Below are 16,794 nucleotides of genomic sequence, written 5' to 3'. Positions count from 1 at the left end.
TCCAGTAGGAGTTAAATGGGCTTAAATGTTGCTCATCTTAGACTGCTCTTTCTTCAGTATTAGAAAGTGAGGGATTTCTTCCATTTGTTGGTGGAAGAAGAGATCCTGGAGTTACTTTGCAGTGAAGTCCCATTTGGTGGCTGAGGGATTCAGCTTTTTAAAACACGGGGAGGCTCCAGCACTGCAGGGAAGGATTCGCCCCCTGTTGGTGTTGAACAGTTTTTGTTCAATAGCGCAGAACAAAGCAGAGCTGAGGCTCCACGGGACACTCCAGGCTCCCACCAAACATCCCGTGGGACACAAAGGCTCCCATTTGCCAGGTGTCCCTTGAGATGCCCTTTCTGATGTGGGATGTTTCCCTGGCTGCTCTCCCGCAGGGCATGGCGATGCTGTGCGAGACCATCGAGGAGTGCTGGGATCACGACGCCGAGGCGCGGCTGTCCGCGGGCTGCGTGGAGGAGAGGATCATCCAGATGCAAAAACTCACTAACATTATAACAACAGAGGACATCGTGACTGTGGTCACAATGGTGACAAACGTTGACTTTCCTCCCAAAGAATCCAGTCTATGATAGTTGCACTGGTCATGGAAGTGACCACAGGACTCTTCACTGGAGCTGCTACAGCGCACGGACTGCTGGCGTCACTGCTGTTCCGGGTGGCAAGAACGGATGGTAAGTCTCTCTGGAACATCACCAAGAGGTGTTTCTCCTTTGTTCTCCCCCTCCTCCTCCTCCTCCTCCCCAGCGTGGATCCTTGAGACTTTCTGCATTCCCTGCTTACACCTGAAGGACGTGACTGAGAACCCCTCACGTGCTGATAAGGAACTTACAATGAAGAATCCGGACCTGAACGGGCTAATGAGCATTTTAAACACTGACATCCGATTTCTTAATCCCTGTCAGAAGAGACTAATTCCTTTAAATGAACTACTGTTATTTTTTTTAAATCAAAAACATTTCATTTCAGATTTAAAAACAACAAAAAAAAAAGGGTAACTTGTTTTTATTGCATTCGTTGTTGTTTATAAAATGACTATTGTAATGCGACTACGACACAGCTTGTGAATGTTCCGTGTGCTGCTGTTCCGTGTACAGAAACAAGAGTAATCAATGGGATAGAGCAAAGAGGCTTCCAAGTATTACTTAACCTCCCTCAACCAGGTATACCTCAGTTCCACCTCGCTAAATTATGATTGACAACACTAATTGGAATAATAAACCGCTCCGTGTTTTGTAAATGATGTATTCCCCATTCCCTGTGTTATTTAAGAAGGGGAAAGCTTCATGCCCCCAGGAAGTGGCCATTCCTAGAGCCGTGTTTTTAGCCTTTTCTTGTACTCGCTTGTTGTGTATAAAAAAAGAGAAAGTGCTGTTTATTGAAAGAAAATTTTCCTTCCTCTTTTAGTTGAAAGCTTTTCCCTCCATTTCCCAGAGTATCTCATCCATTTATTTAACTGAATACTATTTAGGTTTGCTGTGTCTGAGGAATATTTGAAACCTTAAGCATGACTTTTTTTTTTCTTTTTTTTTTTTAATTTTCTCTGAGCTGTGACACTGGAAAGCTCTGAATTCTTGTTGTTTTTTCTTTGAAAAAGAGTCTTCTTCCTATTTATGTTTGTGCCGAGGTCGCTGCGTGTTCCCTGTCCCGCCAGGCAGTGGGGGCTGTGTCACTGTTTCAGGATCACCTCAGGAAGCTCAGTTCCCCCCGTTCCTCACCCTCTGCTTGGAGATTTGCAGATTTGCAGCTTCCCTCCACTCAAAGCTCGGTGCCATGGGAGGGGAGTGCAGCTCACTGCCTGTGAGCCACACACTAAGTTCTAGCCACAGATTGCAGATCCTAAACGTTACAAATTTCAGGGATAACCTAGCTCTGCTCACAGTATGCAATGACCATTCCGAGGTAACGAAAGGAATTTCAATGTCCAGAGCACAGACTCACAGAAAACGAGGAGAAACATGGAAATTCACAACTCCGGCACTGGAGTTCAGGATGTCAAGCCTTGTGCTGGAATTACAGTGACCGGTAGCTGGGTGCCAAAGTGCTTCTCCCAAATCCTGTCCCACTGCATTGATTGGATCCTTCACACCAAATTCCAAGGAAAATAAATGTTGTAAGGCCCTGGAGCGCAGAGCCGGCAGCGCCCGTGGTGTGCTGTGTGTCCTTGTCTCCGTGTGTCCACACCCAGTGTCTCTGGAAAGCAGCAGGTGGGAGCTCCTGAAGGCTGGCTGGAACCTGGATCTGGGAACTTCATCCCTGGGAGCGGTGGGATGTGATGGATGAAGCAGAGCCAGCTCTGGGCAGGGAGGGAGGAAGGGCTGATGCCAGCCAGGGCTGTGGCACTGCCAGTCACGGCTGTGCCCACGGATCCTGCTCCAAGGGGCCGTTGGAGAAGGGAAAGGAACCCAGTTTGTGGGGTCCTCTTGGCTGGACGCTTCCCTTTGGCTTCCATTTGTGCTCCACTCTTAATTAAACCACACGGAGCAGGACAGGACTGGAGTTCTGAACAAATCCCAACCCCGTCCTTCTCCACGGACCCCTCGGGGCCTCTGACCCTTCCCTGGCCAAACCAGAGCCACGGGCCGGTTTCATTCTGTGCTCTTGGAAATCTGGTGCAAAAATTGAAGCTGTATCCAAGTCCCTCCGTGTGTGTGACCCTTCCCAAGGAGCTGCTGCAGGCTCGGGGCTGGCTCCTACCTTTGGGCTGTCCCTGCTCCGTTGCTGTTCCACTCCCAGCTTCCTGGGATTTACCAGCATCATGTAGCGTCCCTGAGGAAAGGCTGCTCCTTCCCAAAGCTTTTAAATGGGTCAGAGTGACGGCCGAGCTGCTCTGCCCGCAGGGCTTGGGAATGAATTCCTGTTTCCTTGAGAGCATTCAGTGAGTTGAGCTGGGAGCAGCAGGGCAGGATCTGGAATGCGTGCTAGGGAGGGTGCTGGCATGTTTGGGCAGTGCCCTTTGTCCCCTCCTGCCTGGCCTCACCTCAGCGGGTGTGACTGCTGAGGGTGACAAGTTGCTGTCCTCAGCGCTGCCCTCCCTGGGCTGTTCCCAAAGCCCCCCCGAGCATGGAATCACCCAGGAACCGCAGCGGTGCAGTTCTCAAACCTCACCCGCAACCAGTGCTGAGCCTTGTCCTGCTCCCATCAGCCTCCACACAATCAGCCATCGCCCCCCTCCTCTTTCCAGCTTTGTTAGCCTCCTTAAAGACATTTCTGTTGATCAGGAACGCTTGGTACAAAACACAGGAAGCTGCAATACACATCCCTGGGCAAAAGGACTCCAGTAGCATCCTTGATGGAACATCTGTTACCTCAGATACTCAACCAGCAGGACTGCTTTGCTTTCTCCCTCCAGTTTGTTTTTTTCAGTCCATCTCCTCTTCGTTACCTCTCGAGTTTGGTGAGCGATTACTTTAACTTTCCTCTTTGTATTTGTCAGTGTTTTGGGCACAGGTTGTTGTACTACTGTTAAAAGGCGCTTGCTGCTTTTCTGCAAGTGCCAAAAAACCAACCAACCCCCCCTCGCCCTCAATAAAGTGATTGTTAAATATTGTACAAATACAAATGTATACTCTGCCCTCTTCCCCAGCGGGAAAATAAAAAATGTGACTACTCTGACTTGCAAATGCTTCTTTGGAAACTTTATTTTAAAATAAACACATGGGGCTGGTCCTACAGCAGCTCTTGAGCCAAACTCTCGAGTTTTGCTCCAAAAAATTGGGTATGGAAAGATGTTACCTTGTACTTGGCACAAAACAGCCCTTGCGGCTGAAGCCTGTTGGATGAAACATTTAGTGAAGTAAATTCAGTTGTGATTAAAGATTTAATTGGGTAAATTTTCCACGTCAAGTCAGATTAGAGATGGAAAAGTGCAGTGTGAGCTGTGAGCTGATGGCGCCGCAGAAGGGAGCCAGAGGGGCAGCACGGCCTGAGCCAGGATCCAGAGCCCTCAGCCACAGGGACAAACTCCAGAGCTTGGGTTTCTCCAAGTGGGAGCTGAGTGTGAGAGCAGGAGTTGGCACTGAGCTGAGCTAAAGCACCTGGGCTGTGAGTGAGGCACAGCTCTGGCTGCTGGAAGGGAACAGCAGCACCGTTCTGCCTAGGAAACCCCAAATGCATCAGCAAAGAAAGCTGCTTCCGAAAACCCATCGCTGCGAGCACCTTCCTACGGGTAAACGCGCCCCGTGGTGGAGCTCAGAGCCAGCTGAGGGAGGAGGCTGCCCACTGCTTGACGTCCGTGGGGCAGTTGGGGTACACCTGCAGCGCGTCCATGATCTGGCTGCTGTCCAGCAGCAGCTTCATCAGCAGATACTCGCGCTGCGCCCGCACCGACGGCCGCTCCAGGGGCTTCACCAGCTCCAGCTGCAGCAGGTGCTCAAAGGCCTTGGCGACGGCAAAGGGGGAGCGGAAGGGAACATCATTCCTGCCCCAAAACACCCCACTCCCTTCCAGGGCTGTGTCTGACCACCCCAATCCGTGCTCCGCAACTAAAACCAAAATGCTTTACAACTCAAAAAGCGTTTCAGGCTCACCTTCATGACAACTGGCTTCTCAAAGTTGTACATAGAATGTGCCTTCCTCTGGATGAACTTCTGGAATTCTGCAGCAGTAGGAGAAGAAAAGGGGCACTTAGAAGGAAGTGCGTGGTGTAGGGTTTGCGAAGCTCGGGCATTGCTCTCACCATTGTAAACCATCTGGAAGTTGAACGGTTCTCCATCATAGACCTCAGTCAGGTGCTTCATGGCTATGATGAGGCAGATTTCCAGCACAGACAAACCTGCAGGGAAAGGCAAGAATCCCGAGTATTTCCCTTGAGCGCATCACAAACACAGGCGGTTTACCCACTCTGTTTATTCCTCTATTCTTACATGCTCTGGGCCTCACCCTTTGGTGTTCTGTAGAAATTCCAGAATTCACAGAATCACTGGGTTGGAAGAGACCTCCAGGATCATCGAGTCCAACCCAGCCCCTCACCCAAACCCGGGCACCCAGTGCCACATCCAGGCTTTGTTAAACACACCCAGGGATGGTGACTCCACCACCTCCCCAGGCAGAACATTCCAGAACTTTACCACTCTGTCCATGAAAAACGTTTCCCTAATACCCAACCTCTATCTCCCTTGGTGCAGCTTGAGACTGGAGAGGATTGATAAGAGAACATTTGGTGGCTATTTGAAGCAGAGATGTTCGGGACTGGGCTGTTCCCACCAAAAACAAGAACTGGAAGTATCCAGGATGGCATTGTTGGACCCACAGGCAGGTGTGACTCAGAGCTGACTCCACGGGCAATGCCTGTGCAGCTCACACCCACAGGGAGCACTCCCTGCACACCATCTCCTGCACCAGAATTCCAGGGAGGGACTTGACACCTCCCCTGCTTCCAGAAGAGTTCTGGGGAGGAGCTGGGCTTTACCATGGACAATGTTGGCCTTGGAGTCGGTGCTGTGCTGCCTGCTGGCCTCCTGCAGGTCTGCAGCCGTGAGCAGGGGGTGGTGCACGGTCACTGTGCTGCCAGCCAGCATCTGCAACACAGACACAGCTCAGCCCGTTCCTGCTGGGAATGGACACCTCCCTGAGGAACCCTGCAACAGCCATGGATAAACCCCACACACACTGCAGCTTCACACCGAAAACCTGGCAAATAGCTGGCACTTCAGTTTCATCTTGCCAGGAAAGTTTTCCAGGCTTAAAACCTTAAAGCCTCCTGATTCCAGGAGATGAATCCTCATGAACCTGTTTGTACCCATGCCAATGGATCAGCACCTCAGAGGCTGCTGCAGGAATGACTTACAGCCGTTCTGCACCTGCTTTTGTGCCCAGGGACACTTCCCGCTGTCCCAGGCTGCTCCAAGCCCTGTCCAGCCTGGCCTTGGACACTGCCAGGGATCCAGGGGCAGCCCCAGCTGCTCTGGGCACCTGTGCCAGGGCCTGCCCACCCTGCCAGCCAGGAATTCCCAATATCCCATCTCCCCCTGCCCTCTGGCAGTGGGAGCCATTCCCTGGGTCCTGTGCCTCCAGCCCTTGTCCCCAGTCCCTCTCCAGCTCTCCTGGAGCCCTTCAGGCCCTGCAAGGGCTCTGAGCTCTCCCCAGATTCTTATCTCGTCCCCAGTTTGTCCAGGAACTCCTCACTCATCCCTCCAGAATCTGTGTTATGTACTTTTTTGGGAAGTTGACTTCAGAACAAAAGGTCTCTTTCCAAAGGAAGAACTCAGCACATGCTGCAGAGAACAATGGGCAAGCTGAGCCTCAGCTCTTACCTGCTCTCAGGGAGGCTCTTGGTTGCCATCTGCTCCTCTGCTGGCCTCCACTGCAGCCACAGAGACAGATTTGGGAGCCCTGCTCTAGGAATAACCTGCAATCTTGTAACCAACTCCAGTACCCAGAGCACCACCAAGAAGAGGGCTCTGCTCTGCTTCGCAGGGTGGCTCTGAGCGCTGCAGGAGGAGCTGGGAGCACTGGAGCCAGCCCAGCCCAGCCCAGAGCAGGAGGTCACACATCTGGGCTGGCACAACAGCCCAGGGGCAGGGACAGCAGGGACATTTATCCTCTGTAGAAGTGTCAGTGCATTTATGTGCAGAGCTGTGTTCAAAAGCAGAATTAGGGAGGCAGTTTAAACTTAAAAAAGTACCCCCAAGAGAGCTGCAGCTCCTGTGTGGTGATGGAAGTTCAAGCAGAAAAAACAGGTTTCAATATGAGATGTCAGGATTCACCAGGAACCAAAAAGAATCTCAGAAAGGAAAAAGTAGTTTTCAAAGGGTTTCACCTACAGTTTTGTTTTTTAAATGGAAAGGCTTGGAGGAAGTTAAATAGGAAAAGCTCAGCCCCATCTGAACTGAACAGTCCATCCTCACAGGGTAACTGCTACAGAGCTGGAGCTACCCCACTCACTGACACAGCACAGGCTGACAAAGCCTGCGAGGAGCCAGCACTGGCTGGAGTTCAGTAAAACGCCGTTTCAGGCAAGGCTCAGCTAAACGGCCTGAAAACCATGAGAGCTGCTCCTGAGTTATGCAAGGAGGCGTTTCATAAAAACCCCAATACACACCAGGAGTGAGTGCAGCGAGCGCAGGTCTTTGGTGTGGTGGAAGAGGTTCTGCAGCACGTCCTGCACAGCTTTATCCTCTGAGAGATGCTGCAAGGAACAATAAAGTGGTACTTTAACCATCTCACACTCACTTTTAATCATTTCACACTCACCTGGAAAAATAAGAGGTAAATATATTTTTTAAAGAGCTCAGCTTACACCTGACAATACAGTTTTCATGTCCAACCTCAACTTTCTGGTCTTTCCTGTGACAATTTTACCTCCAGACTTCAGTCAGCAAAGATTCTCTGTAGTAATTTAATTTATTCCATATCACACTCAGCCAGTGAAAGGAAACGCCAATCTTAGGTAAAATCTTTACATTTTTACTGGTAAAGGATATGTGTATACAGTAAACCAGCTTTACACTGCTCTCACGTTAGAATTTTTCCTAAAATCAAGTACAAAATGCTTTAAGTACCTGAACATTATTATTCCATTTTTGTGCAAAAGACTCATCGGGAAATTCAGCAGGAAGAGAAAGCTGTTTCTTGAATATCTTAATGTATTGTTTAAAATCAAAGGAATTCATCAAATATATCTGTCTGTGGGAGAACCTTGACTTTACTCTCTTCTCCAGAAGCTCCAGGATATCCTTGATGGGAAAAAAAAAAAAAAAAAAAGGAAAAACAGTAATTAAAAAAGCAGATGAATTTGGTATTTTCTTTGCTACAGCACAGACAAATCACTGAAGTAAAGTGCACTTAAAAAAGGAAATTATTGAATTCTCAGGCTTAAAATGTTGTAACATAAGTTAAATGTTCTAACAAGCCCTTTGCTGATGATTTTAATTGATGTGCCTTGCAATGCCACCAGCCATCCCAGCCCACGTGATGCTCCACATCACACAGGATCATTTGTTGCTAAGAAACCCAGCAAAATGTCTCCATAGCTTATGGAAATATTTCAGCTACTTAAGGCTGAATCAAACCTTGCAGCCTATCAGGGCTCTGGACAAGTTGTTGTGCGCTCACACCAGGGCTGGCAGCTGACAGGCCACGTGCTTTCTGTCAGCCTGAGAGAATACAGCTTAAAAATCCCAAAAAATACTTAAGAGCCAAAAAAAAAAAACCCTCACAAACAGTGGCTGTCACTCTGGAGACACTTCCTGAATTACACTCCAAACAGGGGATAAAAGCTTCTAAATAATGGGTGAGGAGCACACCAGACTCAGGCCAGTGATGATGCAAAAGGAAAGATTGTAATTTATTAAATCAACAATTAACTTTTCTATTAACTTCCAGAAATCTGCCCAGCTAATCCCAGTCAAACCCAGAATCCGGCTTTGATAAGAGATTTTAATTCTTCCTGTCAGAACCCAACTACCTCCAGCACCACCAGTTCATTGTGAAAACAGGATCACTTCCATCAAGTTTCCAGTGTTCTCCAGGAATTACTTCACAGTGTACACACACCCTGCCCACAATTCAACATAATGCCATTGTAAAATCACAGCAAATTGAGCAGGGATCCTGAACTCATCTTCCAGCAGAAGTGAACTTCTGCTAGAAAAAGGGATCCTGAACTTAATCCACCCTACTGAAGCAGTGTCCTAAAACAAAAAAAAAAAAAAAATACTACAATTCTGTCCTTGCCAACCAAGAAATTCAGGAGCCCCTCCAAAGAGTGAACCACAGTCTAATATTGAGTGTGTGTCCATAGAAATGTTGGTTTGCTCCTTTAGCAGTGAGCCTGAAGGCTTTGGGCATCTTCAATTTGCTCTCAGCACAATTTTTTTTTTTCCCACATCTCCCTTCCCAATTCAAAAGTTAGAAAAATGGATAATTGAGAAAAGTCTCTTAGGAAATTAAGGTTCCAGGGAAGGAGAAGTCATTCCAAGTACGACAGAAGTCACTTTAAAACAGCTAAAAACTTGGAAATGCCATTTCTTACCTGCCTGCAGGTGAGCCCAATAACTGTCACCGGGGTCTGTGCAGACTGGGAGATGTCAAAGAGGTTGTACAGCAGGGTCTGATTCTTGTGGTGGACAAACAAATCAAATTCATCCAGGACAAACAGAATTGGGCAGCTGCTGGTTCGGTCTCCTGAGAGACATTTGGAGAGTTAGCAGGGCAACTCCAGCATTAGACTTCCACAGAAAGCTACAGCTTTCTTTAATAATGGGGTTTTAAAATGCACGGATTTTCTTTCAGCTTTTCACTAAGCCCTCCTTTCCTACAGGTCCAACAGCAAAAAGGAAAATACAAGGGAAAACTGGGAAGGTTTTGTAGCATTCTGCCAAACAGCATTTCTGGCTGCAAAGAAGACAGACTTGGCCAATTTTATTTTAAAAACCAACAGTTTTAATAGCTTCTATCTGGATAAAAGAATCTGTCCTTCACAGCTAACATCACATGCGAGCCTTAAAAGTTACAGCAGGTGTATATACCAGTAGCAGGTGTATATACTATATTCAGAGAGTAATCAGTATTAACTATTTTTTATATTATTTTGTGACCATGACACATTCTTGGGCTAAGTTTCTTCATTCCACCTGTAAAGCAGAAGAAAAAGCTCCACTTTCCAGTCAAGTGAGCCAGAGTTTCAGAACAGAGGTTTTTAGTGTTTACCTTTCCTCAGAGCTTCAAGGAGGAAGGCAAGGTTCTCAGCAAAACTGCCCTAGACAGAGAATAAAGAAGTTTCAGGATGGATTTGCAGTGTCGCTCTCAGAATTGTCTAATTACAGCAAATTCAGACATGCACTGGAGGCCAGTTCCTTCCAAAAGTCAGCTTCCAAAAATGTCCAATGGTACTTCATGCTGTAAAATCATAAACTCCTCAGGACAAGAACAGTGATGGATAACTCTACATTCGTCCACTTTTTCCCAGTCTGAAATTCCCAAACTGCCTCAGACAGGCAAAGACTAGTGATCAGGAGAATGCCTGCAGTCAGCTAAATTCACAGGCAGCTCCATCCTTCCTGAAATAGCTGTTGCATCCTCATTTTCCAGGCACACACATGGAAAAAGTGCCACCTAACGTGTTCCACTGAGAGGGAGCAGGGTGCAGGGTTTAATGGGCAACTTTGTTGAACAGATGGAAGCATCAAACGCTTCTGAAAAAAAACACTGAATGGCTGTGCCCATCCGGGTCCAGTTACACAAATCCTCCCCCCTGCAGCACTCCAGGTGGGAGATGAGAAATAATCAACTCAAGACCACAAGCCCTATCAAAGGGGGCAGAAAAGCCAGTTTAACCTCTGGATGTGAGTTATAGACAACGAGGGAAATTTATTTTCAAGCACTTTGGTCACTCTCTTTAGAGCTGTTTTCAGTACTAATGTAAATCAGTTTATTTGTGGGAAAAGGGAAATAGAAGCAAATATTTGAATTGAAATTCCAAGGAAAATGAGAGCTCTAGGAAGCCTGGATAGACTTCCTTTTTGGAGAGACCCAAAAAAGTTAATAATATATTAAAGATCCTGCTTTTTGGCTGAATTCTTTGTTTTGAAATGTTAAAAACGTTTCCAAATTCTCCACCCCTCTGAACAAAGTTTCTTTGGAATACTTAAGTTTGGAATACTTTGGAATACTTAAGGAATACTATTAATAATAAATACTTAAGGAATACTATTAATACTTTGGAATAACTTTGGAATACTTAAGTTTGTTTTTCTGGGGCTTACTAAGACAGATTTTCCTTTTTCCCTCCTGTAAGGCACAAACTGATGTGTTTTTAAAAAATAATAAGGAACCCCAGCTCCTGTGTGGAGCTGCTGGCAGTCACAGCCCATGCAGATCCTGCAAGCTCCACCCCACAACGCCCCAGCATCCCAGGAAAGGGTTTTGGAGGGATGAGTGAAGTTACTCACAAAAACTTTGTCCCCAACCACATTTTCCAGCTGCAGCTGCCTGGTGATCTCCTTCAGGGCCACTTTATCATTTGTCTGCAGAAGCCCTGAAAGAAAAGGATTCTTCATGAAGAACTGGCAGTTGTCCTTCACTCCCACCAGAAACTTAACCAGCAGATTCTCTCCCTTTCCAGCCTTACAGAGCTTTTTGCCTTTTTAAATACCAGACTGGACAGCAGTTCTGTACATGACAAGTGACTTAATTCTGTCACTAAGAGCACAGAAGTTCCCTCCATGTAAAGAAATACAAAGAGAGGCACTTTGGAGCTCACAGACAAACACGTTCATAATTTAGGCTGGACTAAGTTGCTGAAAGCAAAAATTTCACTCAGTACATACAAAATACAGAACTGAATATAACAGAACCCTGGATCAATGATGTTTTACTTGCCATTCAGATGGACTTCCAACAGGTTCTCTCTCACTTGTTTCATTTCCCTGAGGTCTTTTAAGACATGATTTAATAACTAGGAAAGAAAAAAATACAGAATTTCTGTGAGAAGATTAATTTTTTAACAGCTAGGAAAGTGTAATTACAGATATTAAAAGACAGGAAAGTGTGTGAGGTTTCATTAGGGAACATGTTTCAGACTAAAACACTAAAATGACAACTTTGCATTCACTAGCATGACTGTGGCAGTTACATTTGTTCATTCTGCTGAACTGGGAGGGAAAGGAAAATAACTCTGGTATTTCAGTCACTTATTTTTTGGGGTAATGTCTGGGGCTTTTGCCATAATCAAAAAGCTTTATGAATTTGAGATGTGAGAGAATTTGACTCTTGAGTTGCTGCCATATTCAGCTTCATGGCTTCTTTGGATGCTCTAGAAAGAAACTCTCTGCTTTAGATCTTAAAAGAAACTCTGCTTATTCTTTTCTTCTGGAAGACAAAATTTAAAACTGCACATGATTACACCAACTGCTGCTCACAGAAGTCCCAGATTTGCTGTCCATCAAGAACTTGTTTCTAGTGAAAACTTGTATTAAAATGCTGTAAGTAGTGGAAATGGTATATTTAAAAATTAAGAAGTTACTATTTGCTTTGGCTTCTTTGGAGGAGGATTTGTAGCTCTCACCTATGTGCAAGTATAAAAATATACACACACATGATTTTCTTTACTCCAGCATCTTTCACTTGATATATAAAAAGGAAATAATTCATTCTGCATAGGTGATTTTGCTAACTTATAGTCTGTCTGAAAGGACCACAGATTTTCATCACATCATTTAATGTAAACATTAAAGGCTTGAGTGTTTGAATAATGTTGAAGTATTAAACACTTGAGTTAGAGGTCATCCCCTCATGTGCCTCAGCCAAGGGGAATGCCCTTAAAACACAAAACCTACAGTTATAAACCATAACCACAAAACAATATTCTGCTCCATGGCAGGTGGCAATATTCCTGACCGTTCCCTGCATGCACAGAGCTATGGAGAAACCCACTCCTCAGGCTACTCCTTTCAGAGCTTTTGGATGCCTTTTCATGATCTTTACAGTGAAGGCCCAAAACCAGGTTAATTAAAGAGCAATCAGCTTTAATTGCAAAGACAAGTGTTAGGAACAGATTTCTCCATGCTGTTCCTGGACAGAATTTCCACAGAAAGTCCTGGAATGCTTTGAATTTCTGTGCAAACCATTAGCAATTCTCTCTGTAAAACCAGGCAGAGCTGAGAAGGGAGCTGCAAAGGCTCCCAGGACTTCAGTGAGGCTCTGCTGGAGCCACACAAAGCTCCAGGAGCTGCTCCTACCGCAGTTTTCCCGGATCCCCGGGGGCCGATAATGAGGGCGGAATTACTCTCCCCGTGCACCGTGGTTCTTTTCAGCAGCTCCAGCAAATGTCTGTGTTGAAAACAGAAATAGGCTGAAACCTCAAAGCTGACAACATCCCCCAAACCCAGGGAAAATTCAAAGAATAAAACTCGATCCACTTTGGCTTGCTCTGAGAGCCAGCACTCAGGGCATGCAAAATGTAATACAATAAAGTACAAAGGGCTCAGTGATCAGAGCTCTTAAAATACTTTAAAATATTAAAACATGCAGAAGTTGAGAGTATCACTAATTCATACAGTTCTGCCATTTTCTGCCGTGAAAGGACAGACCTCAATAATTATTTCTTTCTTTAAGAAATAGATTGCTTTCTGGGCTACCACTATTCCCCACCAGCTCTAAATTACCTGCAGATAGACTCATCACCTCAAAGCACATTTGAAGTGCTTACAGCAGCCTCAGACACCTGCAATTCCCAAATGCTTACACGTCAATCATGTGCTTTTGGAATGTGGGATACTGACATCCTGCTACGGCTGAGGGAGTCCTCACGGAACAGCCAACACCTGTGGGTTTGGTCACTGTTTGAGAGCCAACCCCAGCCAAGAGCCCTGACACATCTTGGGAAGGAAAAATCAGAGCTGGGGAGTTCATTGTGTTTTCCCTCCAGGATAATTCACTACCGGTGGCACACTGAGTAGGACACAGCCTGTAAATTGCTTTTCAGAATTCCAGTATAAATAGGGGAGGCTTGTTTTGTAAAACTGACATAACAGAACTACATTTCCTCACAACAGCAATAAAATGCCTCTGTGAGCTCTGCATGTACAGTACACTGTTTTAACAAATGGTTTTGTCCCTCATGTAATGAAAACTTGTGCTCACATCAGGTGATTCCACTTACATTAAGTCAGCCTTGGAAAAATTAGTTCTTTAAATACATGTTTGTTATCTGCAGAATTTGACCTGCATCTGTCCCAGTACTGATTATTTTACAGTGTTATTGTCCCACTAAATCATTTCTTCCTAACCCTAAATTCCCCATCTGGATGGCTCCAGAAGTAGGTTTAAATATTGGTCTCTACTTCAACAAACACGACGTCGGCACAGAAATTTTAAGATTTACTTCTAACACAGTTCACCAACCAACAGGAGAAAATCTGAAGTAAAAATAAAGTATCACAGCAAGAGAATGTAACTTCTTGCTTTGCCAGGCCATTACACAAAGTCTTAGAACATGCACTGAAAGTATCCAAAAGAAAAGTGCTTCATGAATGGGAGATGCGAAACAAAGACAAATATCCAAAACTCAGAGCCTGACAAAACCAGCAGGGAACAGTTGTATAAAACTAGCAAAATCTGAGGCAAACAATTTGTAGAAGCACTAGGTTGGAGGTAAACCTGTATAACTGAGTAAAACAGAGAGGCAGAAAATTCTGACTTCACCAGACTATTTTACTACTGCAGTTAAATTAGAAATCACTGAATCCTAGAGCCTGCTCACTCACCTGTACTGCTGCTCCATCCCAAACAGTTTTCCAGCAGCACAGTGGTGACAGAATCGTTCACGTAAGATTTTTTGCACCTAGGGATGTAACACAGCACAGGAAAAATGTCTGGGGCTCCAAACACCAGAATTTACCAATAATGTAACTACAGCAATAAAATAACAGTAAATTAGGCACTTTTGTGGCGTTACAAATATTCTACACTACATCAATTTTTACTGTTATCAAGGATAGAAGGGTCTTGAAAGTAAGAATAAAGTTGCAGGAGGCAGACTATTGTATAAATATTATATAAGGGAGAAAAACCTATTGGAAGAGATTAAAACATATAGGAAATCACTGATCCAGGGGTAATCCCTTGCAAGATGCATTACAGTTTTTAACCAGCAACTTTGGGAAAACAGGAGAATAAAGGTTTGAAAAAAACCCAAACAAATTAAAAACTGATTTGGCAGCTGCTGTCCTGCTGCTGGAAAAGTCACCTGGGTTCTGATTCATCCTACAAGCTGGAAGATAAAAAAAAACTAAATGAACAGAAATAGATTTATGCAAATCTGTTGCCACAAACAGTTGCAAAAGCAAAAGATCATCCTTTAAGTTTTTTGCTGCATTATGACTGTAGCACTTGAAGCAAACAACAGGTGGGAAGCTGAAAGAAATGCAGATACAAAAGCCATTTAGTGCCCTAACAATTGTATCCAGTATCTGTACAAGGCTGCGTAACTGGCCTAGGAAAAAAATACGATATGAATGGCACAGGGTGGAAAAGTTCCAGATCTTGAAAAGAAAGTAATGAATAAAGATGTTACTCACCTGGGAAATGTTCTCAGCACTTTCTGCATTGCTCTCTTTCAACTTTCGCTTGCTCATTGCAGAAGGTTTCATCTTTGGAGAAGAGAAAATAGAGATTGTATTAAACAGCATTGCTTTCCAAACAATCCCAGTCAGAAACTGCACTTAGATGTTGGTCATTTTTAAGTACTGTAATGAACATCTGTTCTTAACTAATAAAGATGCAGCAGTTCACCCCCCTAGTGAAAAAGAGCCCAAACACTGAAATAATTTTAAGTTTACTCCTGATAAACCCATGTTGACACACATCTCCTAAAAAGCCCTGGCTATAGGATGCTTTAGAGAGTCTAAAATAATGTCCCTATGTTTTTGCAGCTGGAACAAGCTACAAGCACACGGGAACACATTAAGACACAACAATTAAGTTTTTACTGGGATAACTGGCCATCCTTATTTATAATGTGCAGCTTATAACAACAGCCACAGCATCTCTCTGGACAAGCTGGCTCTGAAGGGGACTCGAAGGGGCCCTAAGGGGATTTGGGGGGTCTCTAATGAGATTTGGCTAAATTCAGAGGGGGTTTGGGGGGAAACCTTTAGGGATTGGGGGTCCTTGAGGGGGATCATGATGGGATTGAGAAGTTTGAGTGGGTTCTGAGGGGGATTCAAGAGGGCCTGAGGGAGGCTCTAAGGGGGATTTGGGGGGGAATTACAGGTCTTGAGGGGGATTTAGGAGTGGTCCTGGAAGGGTTTAGGGGTGGTCCAGAGGGATTGGGGGGGGATTTATGGGAGCTAGGAGGGTCTGGGAATGCTCTGAAAAGGAATGGGGGTGGAGGGGGGAGAGTGTCCGTGAGGGAGGTGGGGAAGGGCTGTGGGAATGGGGAAGGTGGGGGGTCGATTTTTCGGGGCTGGGAGAGTCTGTGATGACCCTGGTGAGGGAATGGAGAGGCCTCAGAGAGCCTGGGAGGGTCCATGAGGGGCTGTGGGGACGCTGAGGGTGGGTTTTGGGAGGACCTTGAGAGGGGCCAGGAGGAAATGGGGGGAGGCCCTACAGGGCTTGGAGGGTCCTGGGGTACTGTCCTGGCCTCAGCTGTCCGGCCCCCCACCTCCCCTCACGATGTGTCCCGCCTCTTCTCCATCACCTGAGGGCGGCCACCGCTGCTCGCACACTCCCCTCAGCCCTCACGGCAGCCAAGACCCCTCCGCGGCAGCCATCCGTCCCCTCAGAGACCGACCCCCCAGCGCCCGTTACCCTCCTCACAGGCTGCATCCGCGGCTCCCTCAGGGACGCCGGAGCGCGAGCAGATGAAGGGCGGGCGGGGTGGCGCATCCTCCGCCGCTCGGCACGTCCGGCCCGGCGGAGGCGGCAGGCTGAGGAGGGTGAGGAGGCTGAGGCTGACGCCGAGTGTCCGCCGCCGCCGCCGCCCTCACCTGCCCGCGCTGCCCTCACGGCGCTCCGCCGCCGCCGCCTCTCCTCCCTCACCCGCGGGCGGGGCCCGCCGCGCGCGCGCGCGCTCCCACCGGCCCCCGCGCGCGCCGCGCCGCCCCCTCACGTCACCGCGCGCTGCCCCCCGCTCCCCTCCCTTCCCCTTCCCCTTCCCCTTCCCCTTCCCCTCCTCCCTCCGCCCCCGTCACTTCCTCCCCGTCCATTTCCCCCCGGCCCTCCCTCCCTCCCTCCCCCCCCGCTCCTTTCCTCCCCCTCATCCACTTCCTTCCTCCCTGTCCCGGATCCGTTTCCGGGAGCGGCGCGCGCGGCGCTGTGGGAAGTCGTCGTCGTCCCCCCCCCCCCCCCCCG

The 16,794-nt window shown here is 46.9% G+C and overlaps 2 protein-coding genes across 5 annotated transcripts in view; one reads left to right on the top strand and one right to left on the bottom strand.

Moving 5' to 3' along the window:
- Positions 1-3,615, top strand: part of ACVR2A (activin A receptor type 2A) — a 51,164-nt gene extending 47,549 nt beyond the window's left edge. For both annotated transcript variants that reach the window (XM_068195132.1, XM_068195131.1), the window contains one exon: positions 378-3,615. In XM_068195132.1, coding sequence (XP_068051233.1) covers positions 378-572 — 195 coding nt within the window. In that variant the 3' untranslated portion in view covers positions 573-3,615. The remainder of the gene's footprint in view (positions 1-377) is intronic.
- ORC4 (origin recognition complex subunit 4) lies at positions 724-16,745 on the bottom strand. 3 transcript variants are annotated; one of them, XM_068195135.1, is made up of 14 exons: positions 16,698-16,745; positions 15,021-15,093; positions 14,208-14,284; positions 12,681-12,771; positions 11,323-11,398; positions 10,893-10,978; positions 9,652-9,700; positions 8,975-9,126; positions 7,503-7,676; positions 7,043-7,129; positions 5,411-5,519; positions 4,679-4,774; positions 4,530-4,597; positions 724-4,380 (listed from the first exon to the last, which is right to left on the bottom strand). In XM_068195135.1, the coding sequence occupies exons 2-14, from the start codon at positions 15,090-15,092 to the stop codon at positions 4,192-4,194; spliced, it is 1,326 nt and encodes a 441-aa protein (XP_068051236.1). In that variant the 5' UTR covers position 15,093; positions 16,698-16,745; the 3' UTR covers positions 724-4,191. The 3 variants fall into 3 exon arrangements, with proteins under 3 accessions (XP_068051236.1, XP_068051234.1, XP_068051235.1); XM_068195133.1 differs by lacking the exon at positions 16,698-16,745 and adding an exon at positions 16,252-16,344 and having other exon boundaries at positions 15,021-15,092; XM_068195134.1 differs by lacking the exon at positions 16,698-16,745 and adding an exon at positions 16,261-16,344 and having other exon boundaries at positions 15,021-15,092.
- Between the last annotated feature and the right edge of the window lie 49 nt (positions 16,746-16,794).

The sequence above is a fragment of the Anomalospiza imberbis genome, chromosome 7 (genome assembly GCF_031753505.1).
Source record: "Anomalospiza imberbis isolate Cuckoo-Finch-1a 21T00152 chromosome 7, ASM3175350v1, whole genome shotgun sequence".
Classification (NCBI taxonomy): Eukaryota; Metazoa; Chordata; class Aves; order Passeriformes; family Viduidae; genus Anomalospiza; species Anomalospiza imberbis.
Note: the sequence above shows the minus strand (reverse complement) of the source record. Positions and strands in the feature narration are given on the sequence as shown.